The sequence below is a fragment of the Spermophilus citellus genome, assembly GCF_964194105.1.
Source record: "Spermophilus citellus genome assembly, chromosome: 2".
Classification (NCBI taxonomy): domain Eukaryota; kingdom Metazoa; phylum Chordata; class Mammalia; order Rodentia; family Sciuridae; genus Spermophilus; species Spermophilus citellus.
In genome coordinates this window covers 251,803,089-251,826,018 of record NC_138183.1, presented here as the reverse complement: position 1 = coordinate 251,826,018, position 22,930 = coordinate 251,803,089, and the positions used below count along the sequence as shown (strand labels likewise).

Sequence of the window (22,930 nt, the reverse complement as noted above, 5' to 3'; positions counted from 1 at the left end):
GGAGGGTTGGTCAGGCAGGCGCTGGGAGGTGGGTGGGATCTGGCCCCTGTGGCTGGGCTGTGCACACAGTCCTGCGGTACGTCGTTCGTCCCCTCCCAGCTCCTCTGAAGCAGCAGTGACTGTGGGACTCGGAGAAGGGGTGAGTCCTAGGTTTGCAAAACTGAGAGGTCAGAGCTGTGGTTCCCTGAAGCACCCTTGACCTCAGCTCTGGGTGCCCCGCATGCAGGGAGCCACCCACTGCAGCTCCTGCCCCCGCCGCTGACCTCTGCTTCCCCGCCACAGGTGTTCCGCAGTGGAGAGGGCATGGGCATCCGCCTGGACAATGCCTCTGCCTTCCAAGGGGCTGTCATCTCACCCCACTATGATTCCCTGCTGGTCAAAGTCATCGCCCACGGCAAAGACCACCCCACGGCTGCCACTAAGATGAGCAGAGCCTTGGCCGAGTTCCGCGTTCGAGGTGTGAAGGTGAGAGCCTATAGCTCCTTCCTGTCTTGTGCCTGTCCCTCCAAGGGTCCTATGGTCACTTGTGTCCTTGCTTGGGGTGGGCACAGAACGGCCTGCCTTTCCCTGGCCTTTGCTTTGTGGAGGCCTGTGGCCCCCTCAGCCCTGGTGACAGGGTGACTCTCCTGGCTGCGCTCAGACCCTCGGGCCCTTTTGGTGCAGGTGTGAGAGCCCCCATCAGGTGGCTCCTTCTGGCTGCTCCACACCACCTCTTGCTCTCAGGCCAGAGCCACCTGCAGTGAGTGCTCAATGCTCCCGGCCCCCTGTGGAAATCCCCACCCCACAGGTTTGGGTGGAGGCCCCAAAGCCTGTGTTTTGAACAAACTTCCCTCCGGGAAACTCTGAGTTTCTAGAAAACGAGCTCCTGGGCAAGGGCCCAGCCCTGTGTGAGGAGGGGAGGCCTCCGCCATCCCCCAGCCCTCTGCATTTCAGCCGAGTCTGCAGAATGGTGGGTGCTTGAGGGACAGCCAAGGAGTATGGCTGCAGCGGGGCTGGTGGCCAGGCAGGGGCACGTGACCTGCCTCTGACCAGGGTGGTTGTCTGCCAGCAAGGATCCAAAATGCCTTCCCTCCTTGTTGGGCTATTTGCTACTAGTGTCTAGAGCTAGGGATGAATTCACAGCCAAGAAGCAGTCCTGTCCTTGAAGCCAGCACCTACCCACGTATCTGTGGGTGCTGCCATCAGCACGGGGACAGGGCTGGGCATTCAGCCTCTGTGGGAATCCCTTTCTTCTCTTTGGGGGTTCCCAGGATGGTCTACAGCCACAGACTGTGGCTGGGCTGGCTCCTGGGCTCCTGAGGGCTCCTGCGGGGCCAGCTGCTGTCCCCTCGGTCACTCCTCCGACCTCTCCGCAAGACCCCATGGCATGTCCTGGCGGTAGCCCCAGGGGGCAGGGACTTTTGGAAAATGGCAGGGGCCTGCCGGCTGGGCTGGCTGCCTTGGCCACCTGAGGGAAGTGTTGGCAGACGCCGGGGGTCGCTCCCTTCCACAGGGCTGCATCAGGGCTCCGTGTCCCACACCCAGGGCAGCGTGTCGTGATGCGTTCCCAGTAGTTTGGGCTGGGCTTTCTCTGCTGACCCTGTTGGGAGGGGCCGTGAGTCCCTGCCTCCTGTGACCGCGGTGGGAGTGAGGGCCGGGCTCTCTCTGTGCCGCTGCTGCTGCTGTCGTGGCTGGCCGTGGTTGGTCCCCATTCCTCTGACCCCTCATCCTCAGTCCCCAGGTCCCCTGGGCCAAGGACTCTACTCTGTCCTATACCCCTAAGTACCAGGAACCTCCTCCCCTCACTGGAGGAGGGTGGAGAAAGGGACTCTGGGGACCATGGCCATGGGGTGGCAGCAAGGTAAGGGGTTCTGGTTCCTGGGGTGCCTGTGTCTTTCCCAGGTCCGCACTAGCCCAGGCCATTGGTCCCTGCCACATTCTGGGCCTTCAGGAGCCTGGCTTTCTGGCCTTAAGCTTTTGTCTCCCCTGCCCTCCCTCCTGGCCCAGTGCTCCCCCTCCCTCCTTGCCCCCCACTTTGCTGAGGACCTCATTTCCATTTAACCCATCATGTCCCAGTGCCCCATACATAGAACACCTCGAAACATTTAAATTGAGCCAGAAAGTGATTATAAACGGCACGTTTGTTGACTGATGTTTGGATAGTACACGGCAAACGGCATGCTGGGGTGTAATGGGTTAAATCATCCTTGGCCACCTCAGGCCCGTGTCCTGGGCCTGGGAGGATGGATACCCACCAGCTTGGCCTGGAATGCCGGTCTCCTTGGCTGTCATCAGGAGCACCAGTGTGCCCGTGCAGCCCCTGTGCTGTGCCTGGCACCAGCCAGGCCCTGCCATGGCCCCGGGGCCGCCTGCTGCATCCTCCTGGAGCACCAGCAGGCTCTCGCACACTAGGAAGGGCTCGCGCCCAGGACACGGAGGCCAGTCAGTGCTGCCAGAGCTGTGCCGAGCAGCATACCAGGGCCCGTGGGACCCCCAGCAAAGGAAGCAGAAAGGGGTTCTGGGGTGTGAGCACCATCCAGCACATCCCCACCTCCACCCCCACAGGCAGGCAGCTTGGGGCCATCTTTCCAGGAACGTTGAGGGCACAGCCATGGGGACCTCAGAGGAGTGGCTGGGGGTGCCATCTCGTTGGTGCCTGAGGGATGACAGGACCTTTTGGAGGTCTCTGGGTGACGGCTGCCAGTGGGACTCCCAGCTCTTGAGGGTGGCACTTCATAAGTCCAGAAGTTGCCCAGGAGAAGGCAGGCATGGCTGTCCCCAACAGGACTATGGGGGTATTTCACTGAGTTGTGCTCAGGAGAATGTTACCATTCTTTTTCCCAGAAGGGCTGTGCCCTCCACCCACCCTCGGGCTGCTACCCACAGTCCCGCTGCCACTCCCAGGCTTCTAGCACTGCTGGGACAGTGCCAGTGCTCGGGCTTCACGCCCCAGGGATTGTCCTACACACGCCTGCTGGGAAGGGTACCCTCCGTACTGACAGACAAGCTCAGGCTGCTCGCCTGAGCCCCCAGCTCCCGTAGGCCAGGCCAGGCCCGGTCGGAAGAAACCAGAGCCCAGCACTGGACTGGCCCAGAGGATGAATGGGGCAGTGGAGGCTCAGGCTGCAGGGTCACCTCCGCCTGGTCTGTGCCTCTACCAGCCCCTCGTCCCCTCCCTTCCACCTTCCCTCAGAATGGGACCAGAGACCAGCACTGAGGTGTCCCCAACAATTTTATTATAAATAGAAACAAGACGCCCACTTGGTGGCTGCAACCCCTGCCTTGGTGGCTCTGAGCACCTGTCAGAGGGACCTGTCCCTTTACCCCAGTCTGGAGGTCAGAACCAAGGGAAGGGCTCCTGTCCCTCCAAGTACATGGGAAGCCTGAGGTACCAAGGATGAAAACCAGGGAGAGTCCCCGGCAGTGCTGCTCACTGGGCCAGGTGGCCACTGCCCTGGGCCCCTGGCCTCGATGCTCATTCCTCAGGGCACAGCCGCCCTCTTGTCACACCACACTCTCCTCCAGCCGCTCTGCACTGCCTCCCGCACCCCGGCACCCAGCCCCAAGCAGCCCCCCATGTACAGAGTGGCTCCTCCGGGCCCAGGCCCCTCCCAGGCGCCTGGCATACCCGTAGCACCCGCCTGTATCTCCCAGGTCCAGGGAGCAGCTGCGCTGGGGGCGGGGTGGGGGGCTCCTCGGTGGGTGGCTCTTGGGTGTAGGGCTGGGACCTCCATTGGTCTGGGACTGGACGTGGCTGAGCTTGAGGGGGAGGCGGCCGTTCCCAGCTCCCCGGCCCCGAACCAGCAAGGCCACAGTGAAGACCAGTAAGGCAGCCACCAGAACACCCCCCACAGCCACAGTCAGGGTCCCGCCCAGCACATGGGCCTGCAGGGCATGGCACAAGGGCGTGGCTGGCAGTGTGGAGAAGTGGGCACAGCCCAGTAGCCTGGTGGCCGTGAGGTCGGAGGGTCCAGTGGCAGGTGACAGGGCCAGCAGGCAGAGGTCATAGTCAGCACCCGGCACCAGGTGCTTTAGCAGGAAGTGCTGGCTGGAGGCTGGGACGATCCTGCAACAAAGACAGGTGGTCAGAGCCCCAGGGTCAGGCGCAGCCCAGCTCTCACCTCGCACAGCCAGAACCTCACAGCTCCTAAAGCCCTCACTCCCTGCCCAGCTCTGGAGAGCTCCCCGGGACCTGAGCCACATGGGCCTTCTGTGTTCCCTCAAGATGGCAAAGAAACAAGGACGGGCACGTGCAGGACAAGAGGCGGTGCCAAGGGACAGACTGGTGTGTGACTGGACTGACTTAGGTCGCAGGCAAGCAGAGGAGGATGGGGGGGGATACTAGCAGGAGCAAAAATAATGTGTGGCACAGGCCATGCACCCAGCCACGGCTAAGCCACAAACCAGGCCACCAGCAGTATACAGCTGTCACGTAAGCAGCCATACCTGAGCCCTGCACCCTCAGATGCTGGGCTCTTTGGGGGTCAGAAGCCAAGGGCGCAGGGTCGGCGGGAGGGCCGGGTGGGGGCCAAGCAGGGGCTGAGGACACGGGCAGGGTGCATCCTCACCGATAGATGAGGGTCTCGTCTTCGCTGCTGTTGTACTGGATTTGGAACATCCACACAGGGTCAGCTGGCCGCCCAGGGCCCCAGCTCACCAGCCCTGAGGTGGCAGTCACTTCTGTCACTTGCACAGATGGCTCAGACTCCAGAGTCCCCTCGCCCTCAGCAGCAGTTCGAGCAGAGGCAGCAATGTCTGAGGGCCCCGGGCGGCCCCCCTCAGCACTGGTGTTCCCGCCATGGGGCAAGGCCAGCACCCGGAGCTCTACTCGGGCAGTGGCCTCACCAGCAGGGTTGGTGGCGATACAAGTGTAGCCTCCTGCGTCCCCAGCACCTGTCACCCCAATCTCCAGGGTTCCGTTGGGGAAGGCCCAGGCTCTGGAGGAGTTGCCAACCAGCCGGTCGTCTGGGCCAACCCAGTGCATGGTGGGTGCAGGGTCACCAAGGGCCCGGCACCTCAGCGTGGCCCGCTGTCCCTCCAGCACCCAGAGGCGCTGCGTGTGGCGGGCAATGAGAGGCGGCTCACAGGAGAACTCGCCCTCAGGCACTGCCCAGAAGTATCGGCCAGCCAGGCCCGGTGGGGAGGCACAGGTCTCCAGGTCATCGGGCCGGGCCAGCCGCCGCAGCCACAGCAGCTCGCAGTTGCAGTGCAGCGGGTTCCCGCTGAAGCTCAGCACCAGCGGAGCCGGCGAGGCCTCCGCGTCTCGCCCCCTGGAGAAGAGCGGGTCGGGCGCCAACGTGACCAGGCGGTTGGAGGTGAGGTCGAGGCGGGAGAGCTGACCAAGCTGCGCAAAGGCGCCCGGGGGCAGCGCGTCGATGAGGTTATGGTCCAGGTTGAGAGTGTGCAGGGCAGGCATGGCGCCGATGCCGGCCCAGGGCACCTGTCGGAGGTTGTTGTAGGACAGGTCCAGGTCCTCCAGGCTGTCCAGGAAGTCATCGAAGGCCCCTGGCGCGATGCGGCCCAGCTGGTTGCCACTGAGGATGAGGTGCTGCAGGTTGACAGGCCCCCGCAGGCTGCCGCTGCCCAACTCCACCAGCCTGTTGCCGTCCAGGTGTAGGGATCGCAGGCTCTCCAGGTCCCCAAAGGCGCGGGCTCCAATGCGGGTGATGGCATTCCGAGACAGCGTCAGGTCCACCAGCCCAGTCATGTTGCGAAAGTCAGGTGGTCCCAGGGCCTGGATGAAGTTGTCAGCTAGCCGCAGCTCCACTGTGCGCCGGTCCACGTTGGGTGGCACAAACAACAGGCCTCGATGGGCACAAAGGGTACTGAGAGACTCGGATAGGTTCTGGCAGACGCAGGGTAGCGGACAGGCAGCCGCTCCACTGGCCAGCAGCAGCAGCAGTAGTGGTGGGGCCATGGTGAGCGCCCTGTAGGGAAGGGCCGCAGCCCAGGCACAGGTGGGGCTGGTGCAAGTGCCCACTTGTGCCCAGGGCACAGTCCCAAGAGCCAGCTTCCAGAGTCTGGCCTGGGAAGATTGGGTTAGAAGCTCAAGGGGGTCCCCAGGGATGAAGGAAGGCTGGGGCTGCAGGGCCAGGCCCCCCGGAGTAGAGGTCACATTTCCCAAGCAGTTAGGGGGAGTCCTGGCGCTGGGGACAAGGTGAGGCATGAGGCAGGAAGCGGCGGTGGGCCGAGAGCAGGGAGGGTCCCGGAACTTCCTTTTCCTGGCGTCCCCTGGAATCGCCAGCCCCTTCCTCCCTCCGCGCCATCCCTCTCCGCGCCAGGAAAGGCTCCCGATTGATCCCTGGCGTGGCCCCTGGTCCCTCCCCGGCCCGGCCCGGCCCGGCCCAGCGCTGCGTCCCGCGGCCCCCTCACCTGGTGTCAGTCGCTCAGGGGGCGCGGGCCGGCACCCCCACGGGCCCAGCCGGCCCTGGCCGTCTCCAGGCCGCTCTCCCTCGGGGGGCGAGGCCTGGGCCGCCTGCCGCGCGCCTTACGGCCCATGGCGCTCGGGCCCACGGCCCCGGCTTACTCGGTTCCCCGCACCTTTTACGGCGCGGTCCGCGGCGGCGGTAGGGGCGACAGGCAGGCGGGTGCGCGCCAGCGGACGCGCGCGCCGAGGACACGCACGTGGAAGGAGGACGGGGAGGGGTGCACGGGGATCCACCCGGCCCCGGGCCGACTCCGGAGGTCACCGGGACATGCAGCCACTGCAGCACCCACGGGTGGTGCCCAGTCACGCCCGAGGCCCAGGCGCTGCCGCAGCGCACTCACCCCGGCACTGGTGCGCGCGCCCCCGGCCCCCCTTGCGCCCCGGCATCCTGCACCGCTCGGGCGCCCGCCGCCGCGGCGCGAACCTCACTCTGCAACCAGCCAGACAAAGCGCCAGCTCGCGGGCCCCTTCACCGTCTCCCAGAAACGGGTCTTTGTCACATGTCGCTGGGCACCCTCCCCAACACGCCTACATATGCCCACACACCCACACTTCCCCGCACCCACGGGCAGGGCCGGGCGCAAACCCGCGCTGTTGCTGAGACCCTCGCGTTCACAGACACACGCTGAAGGTCATAACCGTTCTGCATCACCGAGTCACGTGGAGGGTCCCCAACAGGCACGGGCCCTGGGGAGGCTAGGGAGGCGCCCCCGGCAGGGTTGCTGCGGGGTGGGGCCGCGAGGGCTCGGCCTCGGGCAGGCGCCGCGCCCCGCCCCGCCGCCTGCCCCTCCCTCTCGTTGCCCCGCCCGCTCGCCCGTCCCGCTTAGCCCGGCGCTCGGAGCCAACCGGCCTCCGCCTCCGGCCGGATTGGTCTGCGCGGCGCCGTTTCCCAGCAGGCCGGCGGTGGCACGCTGTTTGAAGCTGTGCGTCAATGGTCCTTTCCGCGCCGCAGCCCCGCCCTCCTCCTCTGCTCTCGCCGGGCTGTGTCCCTGGGAGGGCGGTCCTGGGGCAAGTTCAGGTGCTAGGTGGCCGCAGGAAGCTGGGGTATGGATGGACTGGCTGAGGTCTTGGAACCAGGTCAAGCACCCTGGTCCTAGTTTGTGCCCGCCGCACAACTGGTGTGACCAATTGGGGAGCATGAGGAGTCATCCCCTCCCACAGGCTTCAAGACGTCCTCACACTGCCGAGGTGCCCCCTTCTCTTCCTACAGACCCGATCCCCGCCCTCCATGGTGGGGAGGGGAGGCTGGTAGCGGGAACTCTGGGAAACCAGAGACTGGAATTCCAGCCCTGCCCGGCCCAGCTGTGTGGCCTTGGGCAATTACTTAACCACTGAAACAGTTTCCTCTCCTAGACTGAGGGTATTAATTGAAGGTACTTATGCGCTTGGTAGGGGTGAGAGGAAGGAAAACCTGCAGCTTGAGGAGCTTAACTATCAGAAGCCAGGGTGCACTGTGGCCACTGCCTGGGCCTCAGCTGTTGCATTTGTAAATGAAGGTTTGGATTCTAGCCATGTCAGCTCTGATGTGTGGTGGCATCCTTTGTTTTTCTTCTCCCCATCAAAAGTGTTTCCATTTACTCTGAGCATGCGTGTTTACTAGCATCTGCCATTTGCCACCCTGTGCTGGGAGCCAGATGTGCCTGGTTCCTGTCCCCATGGAGCTTCCAGTACAGAGGGAATGACCACCGTCCAATAAATACAAAGTGGAGCGATTCACTTAAAGGGAAATGCAGGGGCTGGAGGACAGGGGAGGCCTCTGAGCGTCCTTACCCTTATTTGGCTCTAAGTTCTTTAAATGGTTTAACAGGATGTTTCCTCTCACAAGTGCCCTTGGAGCACTTGAACTGTCCCTGTTTTGGGAAGGGGCTACTGTGCTGTGGGCAGACAGGTGGACCCATCAGACCAGACAGGGATGAGGCACTGATGGCTGGCCCCACTCTGCGATGATCAGTGAGGCTGGTAGAGGAGGGAGCCTTTCCTGTCCAGGCCTCTAGGTGCTAGGAGCCCTTGGGTAACAGGTTCTCTCTCAGAAGGGTTCAAGCTGGACCTCAAGCTCCTGTTGAGGATTGCAATAGAAATCCTGAAAGGGTAAGACATGGAGATTCCTCCTTCATGTAGCCATGTGGCTACAGGACATGCTCTCGGAGACCCGCCTCACAGTCATGGGGTCTCCTGGGGTCCCCATGTGACTCACCCTGCCCCAGCTGTTAGAGAAGCACCTGGCACAGAGATCTAAGCAGCTTAGATAGCCTCCTTGTCTCCGAAGAGGAGACAAGGGAGTGAGGGATGCAGACCAGCAAAAAATGATAAGGCCAAAGGATGGGCTTCCCAACAGCCGATCCCAGAACTTACTAAAAGGAGATCACTCTGCTCCCTGAGAGGTGGGAGGGAAGGACAAAGTGGCTTTTCCAGTATAGACATCCAGGAAAAGCTTTCTAGGCAGGTTTGAAGGTGTGGAGTGTGAGAGCAGGAGGCTCAGTTGTGTGGCAAAGGTGGCCATGATGAGGAGACCCATTGGAAGGTGTGGCCTGAGCTGGACATGAGGTCATGGAGTCCAGAGATGGCCACAGGACAGTCATCAAGCTTGATCAGTGACATGCAAGAGGGGGTTGACGGAGCAGGTAGCGGTTGACCAAGCATAGTAGGTAGCTGGCAAAGCACCCAGCAGGAGGGAACCTGGGTTTGGACTTCTGAGTCCCAGGAGGGATGTATAAGTAGATGCCAGGAGACAGTTCCACCTTTGGGTGTAGGCCCTGGAGACAAAGACTGACTAGATCCTGAGGCCCAGGACAAGGCCACACAGAGTGGGTAGGCCTGAGCAGGAAGAGGAGACCGGAAGAACAGGACATCCCTGCAAGCCAGGGAGAGAGCATCAAGGTGGGAGTCGTTAGCAGGAAGAGGGTGGGAGGCTGCCCACTAGATTTAGCCAGGAAGGCTAAAGAGTGTCAAGAGCGTGGGTGTGTCAGAGGTAGGGACCTCTTTCAAGAAGAGTGGCTGGGGCGGGGGGGGGGGGGGTGAGAGGCTGGTGCTCCTTCCGTGCTGCTGTAGAAAAGGCTGAACCAGTTCTCGGTCATGGGAAGGGAGGAAATGCAGGTTGACAGACCTCAGAAGCAGCAGGAGGGAGTGGCATTCAGCACATGCTCTGGGTGAATAGGATGGAGGGAGTGGGTTCAGCCACTGGCAGCTTAGGCAGTCTTCCAAATGTGTGTGTGGGGTGGGGGGGCACTGAAGTTGTGCTGCTCCAGGATGGCACCTGCAGCCTCATTTTTTCTTTCTGCCCTGTCCATGCTGCATGGTGACACCCTCCTACCCACCTCTGTCCTACAGACCAACATCCCCTTCCTGCAGAATGTGCTCAACAACCAGCAGTTCCTGGCAGGCACCGTGGACACGCAGTTCATCGATGAGAACCCCGAGTTATTCCAGCTGCGGCCTGTGCAGAACCGGGCCCAGAAGCTGCTGCACTACCTCGGTCCGCCCCACTGCCCTCTCCCCTCCCCATGCCTGCCTCTGGCCCTCTGCCCCTCAGCCCTGCCCTTGTTCTGATCCTGCATCTTCCTTGCTCCTCATCTTAGGGATCCTCTTTTCCATCCATGTGGTCCTCAATAGGTCTCCACTGCCTGGACCCAGGAGTCCGTGGCTTTGGAGAGTACAGGGGCAGCTGGAGAACCGGGTGTCCTGGAGGAATGCCCCCATCCCTGAGCCCACCTACTCACATGGCCCAAATCAACCTCTTCCCAGCCTTCCCTGACCTACTGCCTGCTCTCTCCCCCAGGACACGTCATGGTGAATGGCCCCACCACCCCAATCCCTGTCAAAGCCAACCCCAGTCCCGCGGACCCTATTGTCCCTGCAGTGCCCATAGGTAAGAGATCCATTCTGCCAACTCATGGGGAATATGAGAGATTGTCATCTGCAGGATGGGCATTACTGTCTTTGTATGCCCTAGGCCCACCCCCAGCTGGTTTCAGAGACATCCTTCTGCGGGAAGGGCCAGAGGGCTTTGCTCGAGCTGTGCGGAACCACCAGGGGTTGCTGCTGATGGACACGACATTCAGGGATGCCCACCAGTCACTGCTGGCCACTCGTGTGCGCACTCATGATCTAAAAAAGATCGCACCCTATGTTGCCCACAGCTTCAACAAGCTCTTCAGCATGGAGAACTGGGGAGGTAGGCTAAAGGAAGACTTGGGTATTGGGCAGTGCTGGCAAAAATCAGGCCCCTTGAGTGGCCAACCCTAAAGGTGCAAGCCTCTGGGGATACTGAGGAAGACCAAAGAAGCCAGCTGCAGTAGTGCACGCCTGTGATCCCAGCTTTCAGGAGGCTGAGGCAGGAGGGTTGCAAGTTCTAGGCCAGCCTGGGCAACTTAGCCAGGCCTGTTTCAAATTTTTTTAAAAAACATTCTTATATATATTTTGAGTTGTTGATAGACCTTTATTTTATTCATCTATTTATATGCCGTGCTGATCTTAGGGATCCTCTTTTCCATCCATGTGGTCCTCAATAGGTCTCGGTTGCCTGGACCCAGTGCCTCACTTGCTAGGCAAGTGCTCTACACTGAGCCTCAACCCGAGCCCTGAAGCACCCTTTGGTTCAATACCCATTACAGAGAGAGCAGAGGGGGAGGGGGAGAGAGGGAGAGAAAGAAAACCAAAGACTGAAGAAGGCACTGTGCTCCCTTGTTCCACAAACGCTGACCAAAACCAGCTTCAGCCAGGCCTCTTGCTGGGCTTAAGGCTTCAGATCCAAGATCCAGGAGCTGGGCTGAGCATGCTGCAGGCACAGTCACGGCACAGAGGAGCAGGGGAGGAGGACCTGAGACATGAGGAGGCAGGCACCAAGGGAAGGGACAAGTGAGCCTGAGCACCCTGAGCACCAGCTGGGAGCATGAGGGAGCAGGGGCTGAAGCTCAGGCCACAGAGCTGCAGCGTGTGGAGCTGACCTAGACCTCTCTCCATCCCTTTGCAGGGGCCACATTTGATGTCGCCATGCGCTTCCTATATGAGTGCCCCTGGCGCCGGCTGCAGGAGCTCCGGGAGCTCATCCCCAACATCCCATTCCAGATGCTGCTGCGGGGGGCCAATGCTGTGGGCTACACCAATTATCCCGACAACGTAGTCTTCAAGTGAGCCTGGGACAGGGTGGGCAGACACTGCTAGTAGGGCTTTTGGGGCACCAGGCCACAGGGCAATGGCCTATGCTCCCCACAACGGGCTAAAAACCAAGTGTGTGTGGCTATACCCTGTGGGGCTGCTGTTTGGAAGTGTCATGAAGTGAGAATTGTTATGGCAGAACCCAAAGGGCTTCTAGATCACTCATGAGCCAGTGGTTACCTTGTGAGGGCCACCCAGTACAGAGCTGGGGTTCAAACTCAGGCCTAGGGACTCCTTGTCCTGGGTGCTCTCCCACGGCCCTACTCCTTGCAAAGCAGAGAATCCCCGCTGATCCTCCAGCCCTGGGCATGCCAATGGCTACACGGCACTTGACTACCACAGGATGCAGCTCTGCCAGTACGGATGCATCAGTGGTGATTCTGCCTGCCCAGGCTGTTGGGCTCCTATTCCTCTGTCAGGCCAGACTTCAATCCCTAGGGGCTGTAGAGTAGCCAGGAACTAGAGAAGGAAATGCAGGGAGCAGGTGGGGCTCACTCCTTGTTTCTCACCCACTCAGGTTCTGTGAGGTGGCCAAAGAGAACGGCATGGACGTCTTCCGGATCTTTGACTCCCTCAACTATTTGCCCAACATGCTGCTCGGCATGGAGGCGGCAGGCAGTGCTGGGGGTGTGGTGGAGGCTGCCATTTCCTACACAGGCGATGTGGCTGACCCCAGCCGTACTAAATACTCGCTGCAATACTACATGGGCTTGGCTGAAGAGCTGGTGCGAGCTGGCACCCACATCCTGTGCATCAAGGTGCCAGGCCACTTGCCCATCTCTTGCTCTCTGTACCACCCATAATGTCCCCCACATCAGGCCTCTCCTTACTGTGTCTCTCCTCCCCACTTTTTCCAGGACATGGCAGGGCTGCTGAAGCCAGCAGCCTGCACCATGCTGGTCAGCTCTCTCCGGGACCGCTTCCCTGACCTCCCACTGCACATCCACACCCATGACACGTCAGGGGCAGGTGTGGCAGCTATGCTGGCCTGTGCCCAGGCTGGGGCTGATGTGGTGGATGTGGCAGCTGACTCCATGTCTGGGATGACCTCACAGCCCAGCATGGGTGCCTTGGTTGCCTGTACCAGAGGGACTCCCCTGGACACAGGTAGGAAGAGGGCAGCCCATGGCCATGCCCCTCACAATTACAGCCACCATCAGCCCAGTATAGTCTGGCACACCTAGAACCTAAGTACCCCATGGTCCTGGGAGGAACCCTGGGGGCCTAGTCAAGCCTTCCTGATTTTGGCCTCCCTGCAGAGGTGCCTTTGGAGCGCGTGTTCGACTACAGCGAGTACTGGGAGGGGGCTCGGGGACTGTACGCAGCCTTTGACTGCACGGCTACCATGAAGTCTGGCAACTCGGACGTGTATGAAAATGAGATCCCGGGGGGCCAGTACACCAACCTGCACTTCCAGGCCCACAGCATGGGACTCGGATCCAAGTTTAAGGAGGTCAAGAAGGCCTATGTGGAGGCCAACCAGATGCTGGGTGACCTGATCAAGGTGAGCCGGGCCCAGTGCTCTCACCTGACACACAATCTTGTATACTCCTCCCTGGGCCTCTAATAAGATGCCTGCTGTCCTAACTTAGAGACTCTTCTCAGGTGACGCCCTCTTCCAAGATTGTGGGGGACCTGGCCCAGTTCATGGTGCAGAATGGGTTGAGCCGAGCAGAGGCTGAAGCACAGGCAGAAGAGCTGTCCTTCCCCCGCTCTGTGGTGGAGTTCCTGCAGGGCTACATTGGTGTCCCCCATGGGGGGTTCCCTGAGCCCTTTCGCTCTAAGGTAGAGAAGGCCCAGCATGCTGTGAGGGGGGGAGCTGGACCTGCAGGAAATCAGGTCTGACCCTCTGCTTTACTCCCCAGGTGCTGAAGGACCTGCCAAGGGTAGAGGGGCGGCCTGGGGCTTCCCTCCCTCCCCTGAACCTGCAGGCACTGGAGAAGGAGTTGGTAGAGCGGCATGGAGAGGAGATTACCCCAGAGGATGTGCTCTCAGCGGCCATGTATCCTGATGTCTTTGCCCAATTCAAGGATTTCACTGCTACCTTTGGCCCCCTGGACAGCCTCAATACCCGCCTCTTCCTGCAGGGCCCCAGAATTGCAGAAGAGTTTGAGGTCAGTGGCTCTGGTGCTTATCCACACTGTCCCAGCACCCCTGCCCTAGAGCTTCAGATTTGGTTGGGTTCTCTCCCAGTCTCAGGAGCTTTGGGAGCAGAAAGGACCCTTAACAGAACAGGAGCTAGGCCTTTACATGTGAGCAGCCAAAACCCAGGGCAAAGGACTTCCCTGTGGTGGGGTCAGGGGCCTGCTCTCCTTATTGCCCTCTGCCCCAGCTCTGGGCCCCCATGCCCTCCCTGCAGGTGGAGCTGGAGCGAGGCAAGACACTGCACATCAAAGCCTTGGCTGTGAGTGACCTGAACCGGGCTGGCCAGAGGCAGGTCTTCTTTGAGCTCAACGGGCAGCTGCGGTCCATCCTGGTCAAGGACACACAGGCCATGAAGGTGCGGCTCCCCCAGGACCAGCCAGATGGTGGGTGGGCTGGGCCCAGTATCTCATGCCCCTTTTGCCCTGTGTGTAGGAGATGCACTTCCACCCCAAGGCTCTGAAGGATGTGAAGGGCCAGATCGGAGCGCCCATGCCTGGGAAAGTGATAGACATCAAGGTGGCAGCAGGAGCCAAGGTAGTCAAGGGTCAACCCCTGTGTGTGCTCAGTGCCATGAAGATGGAGACTGTGGTTACTTCGCCCATGGAGGGTACTGTCAGCAAGGTCCATGTGACTAAGGACATGACACTGGAAGGCGATGACCTCATCCTGGAGATTGACTGACCTTGCCCAAGACTGGCAGCCTTGCCCAAGACTGGCACCCCATATCTTCGAAATAAGCTGTGTTGCCAGAACAGGCCCAGGCCAGCCAGTGGCAGGAAGGCCTGGCCCTGGAGGTCCTGTCTCCAGTGGGACAGCAGAGCCATCACCTACAGAGGCCCATTCCCTGTTCTCCACTGGTGGATAGTTGCTCACATATTCATCTCTTGCCAAATAAGATCTTCTCCTTGTGGGGGACTACAGGTGGGGAAGCAGGTGGTCTTATGACCTGGGGGTAAAAGCTTAGGGGGTCCTAATTCCTGGCAGGGGAGACTTAAGCCCCATGTCTTGGGAAATTTCCTCAATAAAACTGGCTTTTCCCTGCCCTCCACGCTGGGTTCTGTGCAGCAGCCCCAGCCCAGAAGCAGAGTGGGTAGGGCTCTCTCTAAAACTCCCCATGGGCGCCAGGGGCAGACCAGTTGTTTTTATCCTCCTTGGAGGGTAGCAAGGATGACAACTGTGGCCATTTTCTGCCACTACTGAGTGCCTATTATACACATACCCCCAAAAGGATCAGTTGTTACTAAACTTGTTTAGGGTTTGTTCTAAGCACTGGGTAACTATTAACTGCCCACCTTGACACAAATCTAGTCACACTTTAGATAGCTTTTCCAGGGCTCCACAATTACAAAGAGACAAAAAGAGACCAAATCCAGACTCTGGCAGACCTGCTTCCCAGACACACCATGACTAACCTCCTACCTCCAGTCACTGTAGAGCTAAATACAAACAGGCAGCACCTTCTGGGGCGACCCTAGGGAACGGGACCATCACAGAGATGTTTGTGATGTGTTCAGTGTGAGGCTATTGGTGGGAGGTCAGCAGCGTCCCTGGATCAAGAGTCATAGGTCCTCCCCTGCCCATCCAAACTGGCCATAGAGAATCCTGAGCCTCAGTCCCTCACCTGCCATGGGGACAGTAGCCCTGGCTGTATCAATGCCCTCTCGTTCCTCCATCATGGGTGAGGATTACAGGCAGAGGTAAGCAGTTCCTGAGCAGGAGAGGAGAGAGCTAATGGAGGAAATGCTGGACTTTGAGGAAGGGGAGAGAGTCCAGATCTGCTAGCTCCCAGAGGGAACCAGGCAGGAAACAGCACCCTGCAGGCCTGTCTTCTGGGTGTTCTTGCGGTTCTGGTCATAGACCTGAATTGAGCAAGGCAGTGGACCCAGGTTCCCAAATGTACCCTCTAAAACAGGCCCCTGCTCACTCCTCTGTCTCCAACAGCTGCCACACAGGCTGGGGAAGAGGAAAGCTCCTTATAGGGAAGAAGGTGTGTGACGGTGATGTTGCCCTTTATTTCAATTTTCTGGTCCTGGGGATTGAATGCAGAGCACTTTACCACTGAGCTACATCTCCTGTTCATTTTCTATTTTTTGAGAAAGGGTCTTGCTAAGTTGTTTAGGGACTTAATAATTTGTGATCCTCCTGTCTCAGCCTCCTGAGTCACTGGGATTATAAGCGTGCACCACCTGCCCTTTGGATCTAGGTGAATATGATCTTGTCACAGCCAACCTGAGAGTGTCAAAGGGAAGTGACTACACATCCATTTCCTTTAACCACCAACTTCAAGAAAGGGGACTTTGGGACAAATTCCTTGAGTACAAAATGGGACCTAAAAGGATATTCTTTTAAGAAAAAGGGAGAAGATTCCAGGTAGGGCAATAAGAAGCATTCTAAAAGTGAGGTGAGGGACAGACAGAACACTAGCAGGTTCTAAGAAAGAACCTCTAGTTACCAGATGGCTTGGTAGAGTCCCTGCTGTTCCTGAGTCTGTAGCCTTTGTTCTGAGTTTCTTCAGTGGCTAGGTGAGGCACCGTGGCAGTGGTCAGGTAGAGAGAATCAGAAGCCTTCACTTCTGAGAAATTTGGAGAGGGTTCCTCTTCCATTCTGGACTGATTTCTTGAAGGCCTTGGTTGAGTCTACACCCGAACAAAGGCTAAAGGTTCTTTATCACTAGGGTTAGGACCATGGGTCCCACTCCTTGACCCCGATAGTCAAGGTACAGGCCTAGGATGAACAGGGCCCATACCTGCAGTCTCAAACCCATTTATGCTAGGACTTGGGGTGTCGTTCAGGAAGGCAGAAGCCATGGCCTCAGCAAGCGAAGGTCCCTATCCTGTCCTCTATTCCCAGGAAATGCCTATTAGGGTGAAGTGCCCAAAAGGGTAGTGTTAAAGATAGTGGGGGGAAGGGTGGACACACTCCCATAAGCGGCCTGAAGTGTTTCCCCAAGACCCCAAATTCCCAAAGGTTCAAGGCCATGTTACCCAAGTTAAATCTCTTTAATACCCCAATACAAAGTTCTGATGCAAAAAGACAATGAGAAAACCCTGGGAAGTTTAGGGGAGGGGTTTTATAAATAAAAACCCCTGAGCAGCTTTTCAGAGGCAGAGGGGGGCAGAGGAGCTAGGAGAAGCAATAGTCCAAAGTGAGGAAGGGAGTGCACAGCTCCTAGGACCTGTCCCTTGGTCCCCTCACTCCCAGTTGCTCCTCGCCCCCTTTCAAGAGGGGCTGCATCCTTTGGATATCTGCTCCTTTCTCTTGGTCCCTGGGATTCAACTAGCTCTGGCTTCAATCCCCTATAAAAATTCCTGAGATCTCGGGGACCCTGGCCAGCCCCTCCCTGCAGTACCCCTTGATGGGGAGGGGCCACAGAGCCCATGAGAGTTCACTGGAGTGTACACAGGAGTGAAGGTCAGGAGCACAGGAGAGCCTCTGAGTCCCCTGCCCGCTCCAAAAGCACACAAAGGGGAAGGCTGCCGTAGAGCTTGGGGTTGGTGAGGGGCTGGAGTAGAAGCAGGAAGAGTCCCACACCCAGGGCATAGCCTGCCAGGAGGGGCCGCCTCTGCGGATGTTCCAGGGCAGCACACACAGCTGGGAAGCCCATGTAATTGCAGAAGGAGTGGCAGAGAACAGGTCCAATCAGGTGTCCTGAGGAGAGGAGACAGTACAACTTATGAAGCAGCCCTATCATCTCTTCTGGCCCTTCCAGGTCTAGTGACCCTCATCCCTTGAAATAGGAGCTCATTGGGGGTGGGGGGAAAAACCCATCCACCCACATACCATGGCCTCTGCTTCCTTCCACCTCTCAGACCTCACCAAGCTGAGGGCCCTGGCTCAGCTTGTCTCAACGACTGTGGTAGAAGAAATTTTGTTGCTCCTAGAACAACACAGTATTCCCATTCTCCCACCCACTCCTGTGGGCCCCCAAGCCCCTGGAGACCCATGAGATACTGAGGACCAACCTGTGCGGATGAAGAGGAAAGCAGTGTAGGCACCGAAGACAGCTGTATAGGAGAACTGGAACGCTGGAGACGGGAGGCTTCGAGTGACCACACCTGCACACCCACCCTGCCCCAGCACTGCCCACCCATGACCAGAGACCACCCCCTTCCCCCAAGACAGTGGCCACCTGTCCTACCACCTACATCTGTCCTCTGCACCCCAAATCTCAGTGGTCTCTCCAATACTATATAGCCCTCTGTTTCCAATCCTTTCTTTAGAGTGGCTATTGGGTCACCCCAACTCAGGACTACCCCAAGCAAGCTCTCTGGGACTCACCTGCAGACAAGAAGATGCTCCCCACACTGCTCTGGCGGAAACGCAGCTGCTCAATAATGTGGTGAAAATGGGCTGCCAGGAAGGCAAGAACCAAATTTTATCCCTCTGACCTTCCCTCCAGGCCCACTCCTCACTCCTAGCCCCATTCTCAGGTCTCACACTGGGAACATCTTAGGAGGATCAGTTTAAACAGACTCACCAACTCCAAAGAAGAGTGGGCAGGTGAACACAGCAGGGCCCAGGCCCATGCATGGTGCTAACATGGGCAGCATACAGGCCCGGAATACCAGCTCCTCTGTCAGGGGCGCAATCACTTGGTTCCGCAGCCAACGCATGTCTGTGAGGCAGCGGGCCCAGGAGCGAGGGGCTGGGAAGCAGATTCAGAACACACAATGAATGACTAGCTATTGAACAGTGAGACCCCAGAGGCCCTTCCCCCAGAACTGTATTCCAGCCAAGTGCAGATCAGGCATCAATATTTCTGAGAACAGGAGTGAAGAAGGAGGCAATCAAACTTTACCAGACCCAATGCAAAACAATATCTTGAGATGATTAAAAGGGAAGGCATTAGTAGCTGCGGCAGGACAGCCTGTTGTAAACTCTAGAGACATCAAAATTTAACCAAAACCAGTTCTGCTTTCAGGAAGTCAAGGTTGGAAAAGAGGCAGATAATACTCTTCAACCCACAGCAAATACTGCTGGGATCCAGAAGGGCCTCCTTGGCCTCTAGGAACCAACTCTTAGAAGACACCCAGCAATACAATACAATTTTACTGATGAGGAAACACATCTCATGTCTCCTATTCAGATATAACCAAGAGCCCACAGACTCCTGGCTTGGACTGCCTGTGCCTATTTTTTTTTTTTTTCCTGTCTTAAAGACTCACCAAGGACCACCTTCAGCCCATCTGCCAGATCACAAGGGCAATCCAGAGAGAGTTGCATCAGTGGGCCCAGAAAAAGGATCTGGGAGCAGAAAAACAGCAGAGATTAAAGGAAATACTTCCACCATATTTACTGACCTTACCCAGACCTTTGCCCTTGACCAGCCTCAGGAGACTTCGGGCTTCCTGAATTCTCTAATTTCCCATCTGTGCATACCCAGGACCCTAGGGCCATATCACAAATTGTCTCCCATCAGCCACAAAGACAGACACAACCAAGATAACAAAACGGCTACAAAGGACACACCATGCTAGTGACAAAGAACAGAAAAGAGATAAAGCTGTAGAACTCACCATGGTCAGCAGCAGGGGCAGCAATGCTGCTGGGAAAATGCCCTCCAGCCTGAAGCCCATCAGGGTGAGCAGGGATGTGCCTGGCTGAGCCACAGGAAAGGGGGCATCAGTCTTGCTCTCTCCCACAAAGACCCCTGAGTTCATTCCCCCTTTGCACTTTGTCCCGCCTCCTTCGCACCTGGATGCCCGTTAGTTCCCTCCAAAGCAGCACGCAGAGGGGTGAGAGACTGGAAACCACCAGGACACTGGTGAAACGCCGCTTGATGACGGCAGGGTGGTCCCTACGAGGGTGACAGTAAGTTCAGGGACCCCCCCCCCTCCGCAGCCACCACCTGTGAGCGCGGCCCGCCCCCGGCTCGCCAAAACTCCGCCCGCAGCCCCGCCTCTCGGGGGCGCGGGTTCCGGCGGCGCGCGCAGCCCCCGCACCTGGGCAGCTCGCTCTTCCAGACGTACAGGCTGCCCACGTAAGAGCAGGCAAGGCTGAGGCAGGAGAACACCGACACCCAGCAGCACAGCCCGGGACCCGGGCTGCCCAGCGCCGCTGACTCCGGCTGCCGCTCGGGCCGTGAGACCGACAGCAGGCGCAGCCCATCCCCGCCCAGCGCCGCCATCGCGCCCGCATCCGCGGCGCGCACCAGTGACGCGAGCCCGCGGCAGCGCGGACGACGTCAGGCGGCGGCGCAGGCTCCTGACCCCGCCCCAGCGCCCGGCTCCGCCCCGGCGCACGGCCCCCGCACTGTAACAGACAGACAAGGTGCGCGGTGCAGGTTTATTGAAGCAACAACTTCGCGGCCAACTGCCCCTTCCCGTCCCCGAGGACTCTTAGTAGCGGCCCAGCTCAGGATCCATGACCAGGACTCAGCCACTCGGACAGATTGGAGACTTCCTGCAGCCACAGTGCATCCTGCGGGAGCAAAGGGAGCCCGGGATGAGGACTCCGTAATGTCCAGGTGCCCGTACCTCCCGCCGCGCCCTTCCGCGCAATGCTCGCCGGGTTACCTCCAGAACTCTCCCCGGGCTCGCCCTGTCTGGCGCGGGAGCCTGGACGTGGACCTTGCGGCGCTCCGCCCTGCTCACGGCGAGGGAGGTCGCGGTGGGCTCCAGGCGGCGCGGGGCGATCTCTGGCGTGCCCGGGGCGCTGGCTGAATGGGGAACTTCCATTTCCTCCGCGCTCTGATGGAGGCTGCCCCTCTTAAGCCTCTTGTTTTCTGCTTGCCCGCTGATCTCTAGGATAAAACAGGCCCGCTTCATCTTATAAAGATTCCTCTCACCCCATCTCTATCATCTGGTCCTGTCCAGAGCAAAAACTTCAGCTGTGGGGTCTTCAGGAGCAGGCAGACGCTGTATGAACGATTTCAGGCCTACCTATCCCCCTTGAGCTGGTCCTTAGAAGGGGCCACTGGGATACTACCAAGCCCTTACTTGAGGGCTCAGGTGTCCTCAGCGACTTTTTTCACCCATAGATTGTCCATGGAATCTGCACTATCAAGGTCTTTCCTCACGGCCAAGCTCTGGTTCCCCTGGCCCAGGGGGAACAGGCCTCATCTTTCTCCTGCAGTGCCCATAGGCAGCTTTCCTATTCTTAACTGATTTCGCTTATGCAAACTTAAAGCAATGTGGGTAAATAAATACATGATTCCTGAGCCTGTCCTGGGAATGTAAATCAAGGAGCTTTTCCCTGGGAATAGCTCACACGTGCTGGAGGGATGCAAAGATGTGTACACAGCCCAGAGGCAGAAAAGAGAAGGAAACTTACTCATGGGAGGGTGAAGAAAGGCTTCCCTGAGGAGATGCCAGAGCTGGGTTGGGGAGGATGAAGAGAGAGACACCAGAGAGACAAGGGAAGGAAAAGGAATTCCACACTGAAAGTCATGCAAATAAACTGTATATAAAAGCATAAAACATCCTATATATAAGGTATGGGATCCTAGCAAATAAATTTGAGGGGTTCACAGGAATCAGAGGAGGCTAAGAAATGAGTTTTTTAGCCATAGGAAACAAACAGGAAGACAGTGAAGAGTTTTAAGGACTAGAAAAATATATGGTTGATTATCATAAGTTTGCTTATATCAAACTAAATGCAGGAAGACATCAAATGAATCCAATTTATCTGTAAAGAACTAGATATATAGTGGAACCATTAATGGCAGCCTAAAGTAAGAAGAGCTGATCTCAGTGGGGTAGGGTTTGCAGAAGGAAGGTATCAGGAGAGAAGAAACTGAGGTACCAATGGGACCTCCCTGTGGAGCTACCTAGAGCAGATAAGGCTCCTTTCTGGCATTTAGGAGAGAACAGGCAGGTCATACCAATTTGAGAGTCTTGAACCCAGAATCACAGTGGTTAACAGCTGGAATGGAAGATAAAGATGGAGTGTAGGATGATCACTGTTGAATAATGACCAGAGGAAGGTAGTGGAAGAAAAAAGCTCAAAAAGAGAGAACCAGGTAAGTCACTCTTATAGTGCCAAATTCTGTAAATAGTTCAGAAATGATAAAGGTAAATGCACAATTTGGTGATTAAAAGGACTTCCTAATGAGAGAACTTGCAGGTACAGAAGTCACAGAGAAATACTCTAAGTTTGGGAAAGTGTAAGGAAAGGAAAGGGGGAGAGTATACATGCAGCTTGTTTTGAGAATGTTGGTTGAGATGGGCTAGAGAGAGATTGAGAATAGGTGGAGGAGACAAAAGTCATGGGAGATATCCTTTTGAAAAAACGAAGGATTGACTTGCTAAAGAAAAAGATCTCAGAAGAGAGGGAAAGGTACAGAAGTGATAACTGATACAAGCAGGTCCTTAGAAAACTGAAAGGATGATTCCACCCCAAGCCTGAAGGGGAAAGGTTCCCTTACTAATAAGCCTTTACAGTGGGAGGACTACAAGTTGGGCAAGTTTACTGAGGGAAAAAAAGTAAGTGTAAAGCAGGAGGCTATATTGGGGGTAGAGGCTGGATGGACTTTTAAAATAATGGAGTAGCCACTGAAGAGAGGGGGCCAAAAAAAGGGAAAGTACTGATAAACCAAAGGCTCCTGAGTGAATGGACCATGGATGCCAGGGACATCAACACACAGTTGTTCAGCAGTTTTCTTCTTTGAAGCTCTCCACATGGAACACAGAATGCATGATGCTGTCAGTTGCTGGTTTTTTAGGGAAGAACAACTCAAATGATCTTCTAGGAGGTCCCACCTGGTTGTAAGCAACCAGATTTTAAGGCTCATGTTGCACAATAGAGAAAGCATGGGCTTTGGCGTCAGCTTGCTGAAATTAAGCCCTCTACCTGACCTCTGAGCCTGAGTTGTCTAATTTGTGGGAGGAGCGATGCAGCCCACAAGATCACCATAAGGACTAAATAAGTTTTGTGAAAGAGCCCAGCATCTCCCCAGGGTCCACAGAAGGTGTTGAACTAAATGTTAACAGTCTTCCTTCTGAGGGAAGATACCTATTCTTTTGCCTTTTCTCACTGCATACATACTACAATGTTTTTTAAGTCTCCAAATGTGAATTTATAACACTAGATTATTTGCTTTATACAAACCTTCACTGTAACATTCTTTTCAGTAACAAACAGCCCCCAACAACATTCAAAACATGGTTCAATGGAAAGAATGATTCAGGAATACATCTTGGGCCTAAGCATAGACAGCATGCACTGTGTTGTAGCTGTACCCTAGAAAGAGGGATTTACCAACAGAGCACAAGGACTGAAGTCACA

General features: G+C 57.3%; 3 protein-coding genes across 12 annotated transcripts in view; 1 reads left to right on the top strand and 2 right to left on the bottom strand.

The window, feature by feature from the left end:
- Window positions 1–14,672, top strand: part of PC (pyruvate carboxylase) — a 117,462-nt gene extending 102,790 nt beyond the window's left edge. For 4 of the 6 annotated variants that reach the window (XM_081280937.1, XM_081280938.1, XM_081280939.1 and 1 more), the window contains 12 exons: window positions 283–465; window positions 9,734–9,878; window positions 10,182–10,271; window positions 10,356–10,577; window positions 11,376–11,532; window positions 12,078–12,318; window positions 12,418–12,667; window positions 12,820–13,064; window positions 13,166–13,345; window positions 13,426–13,674; window positions 13,920–14,060; window positions 14,138–14,672. In XM_081280937.1, the coding sequence (XP_081137063.1) occupies window positions 283–465; window positions 9,734–9,878; window positions 10,182–10,271; window positions 10,356–10,577; window positions 11,376–11,532; window positions 12,078–12,318; window positions 12,418–12,667; window positions 12,820–13,064; window positions 13,166–13,345; window positions 13,426–13,674; window positions 13,920–14,060; window positions 14,138–14,386 (2,352 nt within the window). In that variant the 3' untranslated portion in view covers window positions 14,387–14,672. The remainder of the gene's footprint in view (window positions 1–282; window positions 466–9,733; window positions 9,879–10,181; window positions 10,272–10,355; window positions 10,578–11,375; window positions 11,533–12,077; window positions 12,319–12,417; window positions 12,668–12,819; window positions 13,065–13,165; window positions 13,346–13,425; window positions 13,675–13,919; window positions 14,061–14,137) is intronic. The other 2 variants (XM_081280935.1, XM_081280936.1) reach the window with 1 other exon arrangement.
- On the bottom strand, window positions 3,176–7,150 carry LRFN4 (leucine rich repeat and fibronectin type III domain containing 4). Its single transcript, XM_081281640.1, has 3 exons — window positions 6,352–7,150; window positions 4,548–5,906; window positions 3,176–4,045 (listed from the first exon to the last, which is right to left on the bottom strand). Exons 2-3 carry the CDS (start codon window positions 5,894–5,896, stop codon window positions 3,484–3,486), a joined length of 1,911 nt encoding a protein of 636 aa, XP_081137766.1. The 5' UTR covers window positions 5,897–5,906; window positions 6,352–7,150; the 3' UTR covers window positions 3,176–3,483.
- A 1,525-nt stretch (window positions 14,673–16,197) lies between the features above and the next one.
- Window positions 16,198–21,182, bottom strand: RCE1 (Ras converting CAAX endopeptidase 1). Of its 5 annotated transcripts, XM_081280943.1 has the most exons (9): window positions 19,648–20,876; window positions 19,400–19,502; window positions 19,222–19,305; window positions 18,871–18,949; window positions 18,183–18,350; window positions 17,984–18,055; window positions 17,668–17,730; window positions 17,486–17,582; window positions 17,214–17,353 (listed from the first exon to the last, which is right to left on the bottom strand). In XM_081280943.1, exons 1-8 carry the CDS (start codon window positions 19,830–19,832, stop codon window positions 17,518–17,520), a joined length of 819 nt encoding a protein of 272 aa, XP_081137069.1. In that variant the 5' UTR covers window positions 19,833–20,876; the 3' UTR covers window positions 17,214–17,353; window positions 17,486–17,517. The 5 variants fall into 5 exon arrangements, with proteins under 5 accessions (XP_081137068.1, XP_081137071.1, XP_081137070.1 ...); XM_081280944.1 differs by lacking the exon at window positions 17,486–17,582 and having other exon boundaries at window positions 16,201–17,353; window positions 19,222–19,301; window positions 19,648–19,676; XM_081280941.1 differs by lacking the exon at window positions 17,486–17,582 and having other exon boundaries at window positions 16,661–17,353; window positions 19,648–20,877.
- Window positions 21,183–22,930: the final 1,748 nt, after the last annotated feature.

Excerpts from the sequence above, each read along its gene's own strand:
- LRFN4 (XM_081281640.1), bottom strand. The coding sequence starts at position 5,896 with ATGGCCCCACCACTACTGCTGCTGCTGCTGGCCAGTGGAGCGGCTGCC. Across the intron at positions 4,046-4,547 it reads GACGAGACCCTCATCTATCG|GATCGTCCCAGCCTCCAGCC; the intron begins GTGAGGATGCAC and ends TCTTTGTTGCAG.
- RCE1 (XM_081280941.1), bottom strand. The coding sequence starts at position 19,832 with ATGGCGGCGCTGGGCGGGGATGGGCTGCGCCTGCTGTCGGTCTCACGG. Across the intron at positions 19,503-19,647 it reads TGGAAGAGCGAGCTGCCCAG|GGACCACCCTGCCGTCATCA; the intron begins GTGCGGGGGCTG and ends TCACCCTCGTAG. Across the intron at positions 18,056-18,182 it reads CCCACTCTTCTTTGGAGTTG|CCCATTTTCACCACATTATT; the intron begins GTGAGTCTGTTT and ends CCTTCCTGGCAG.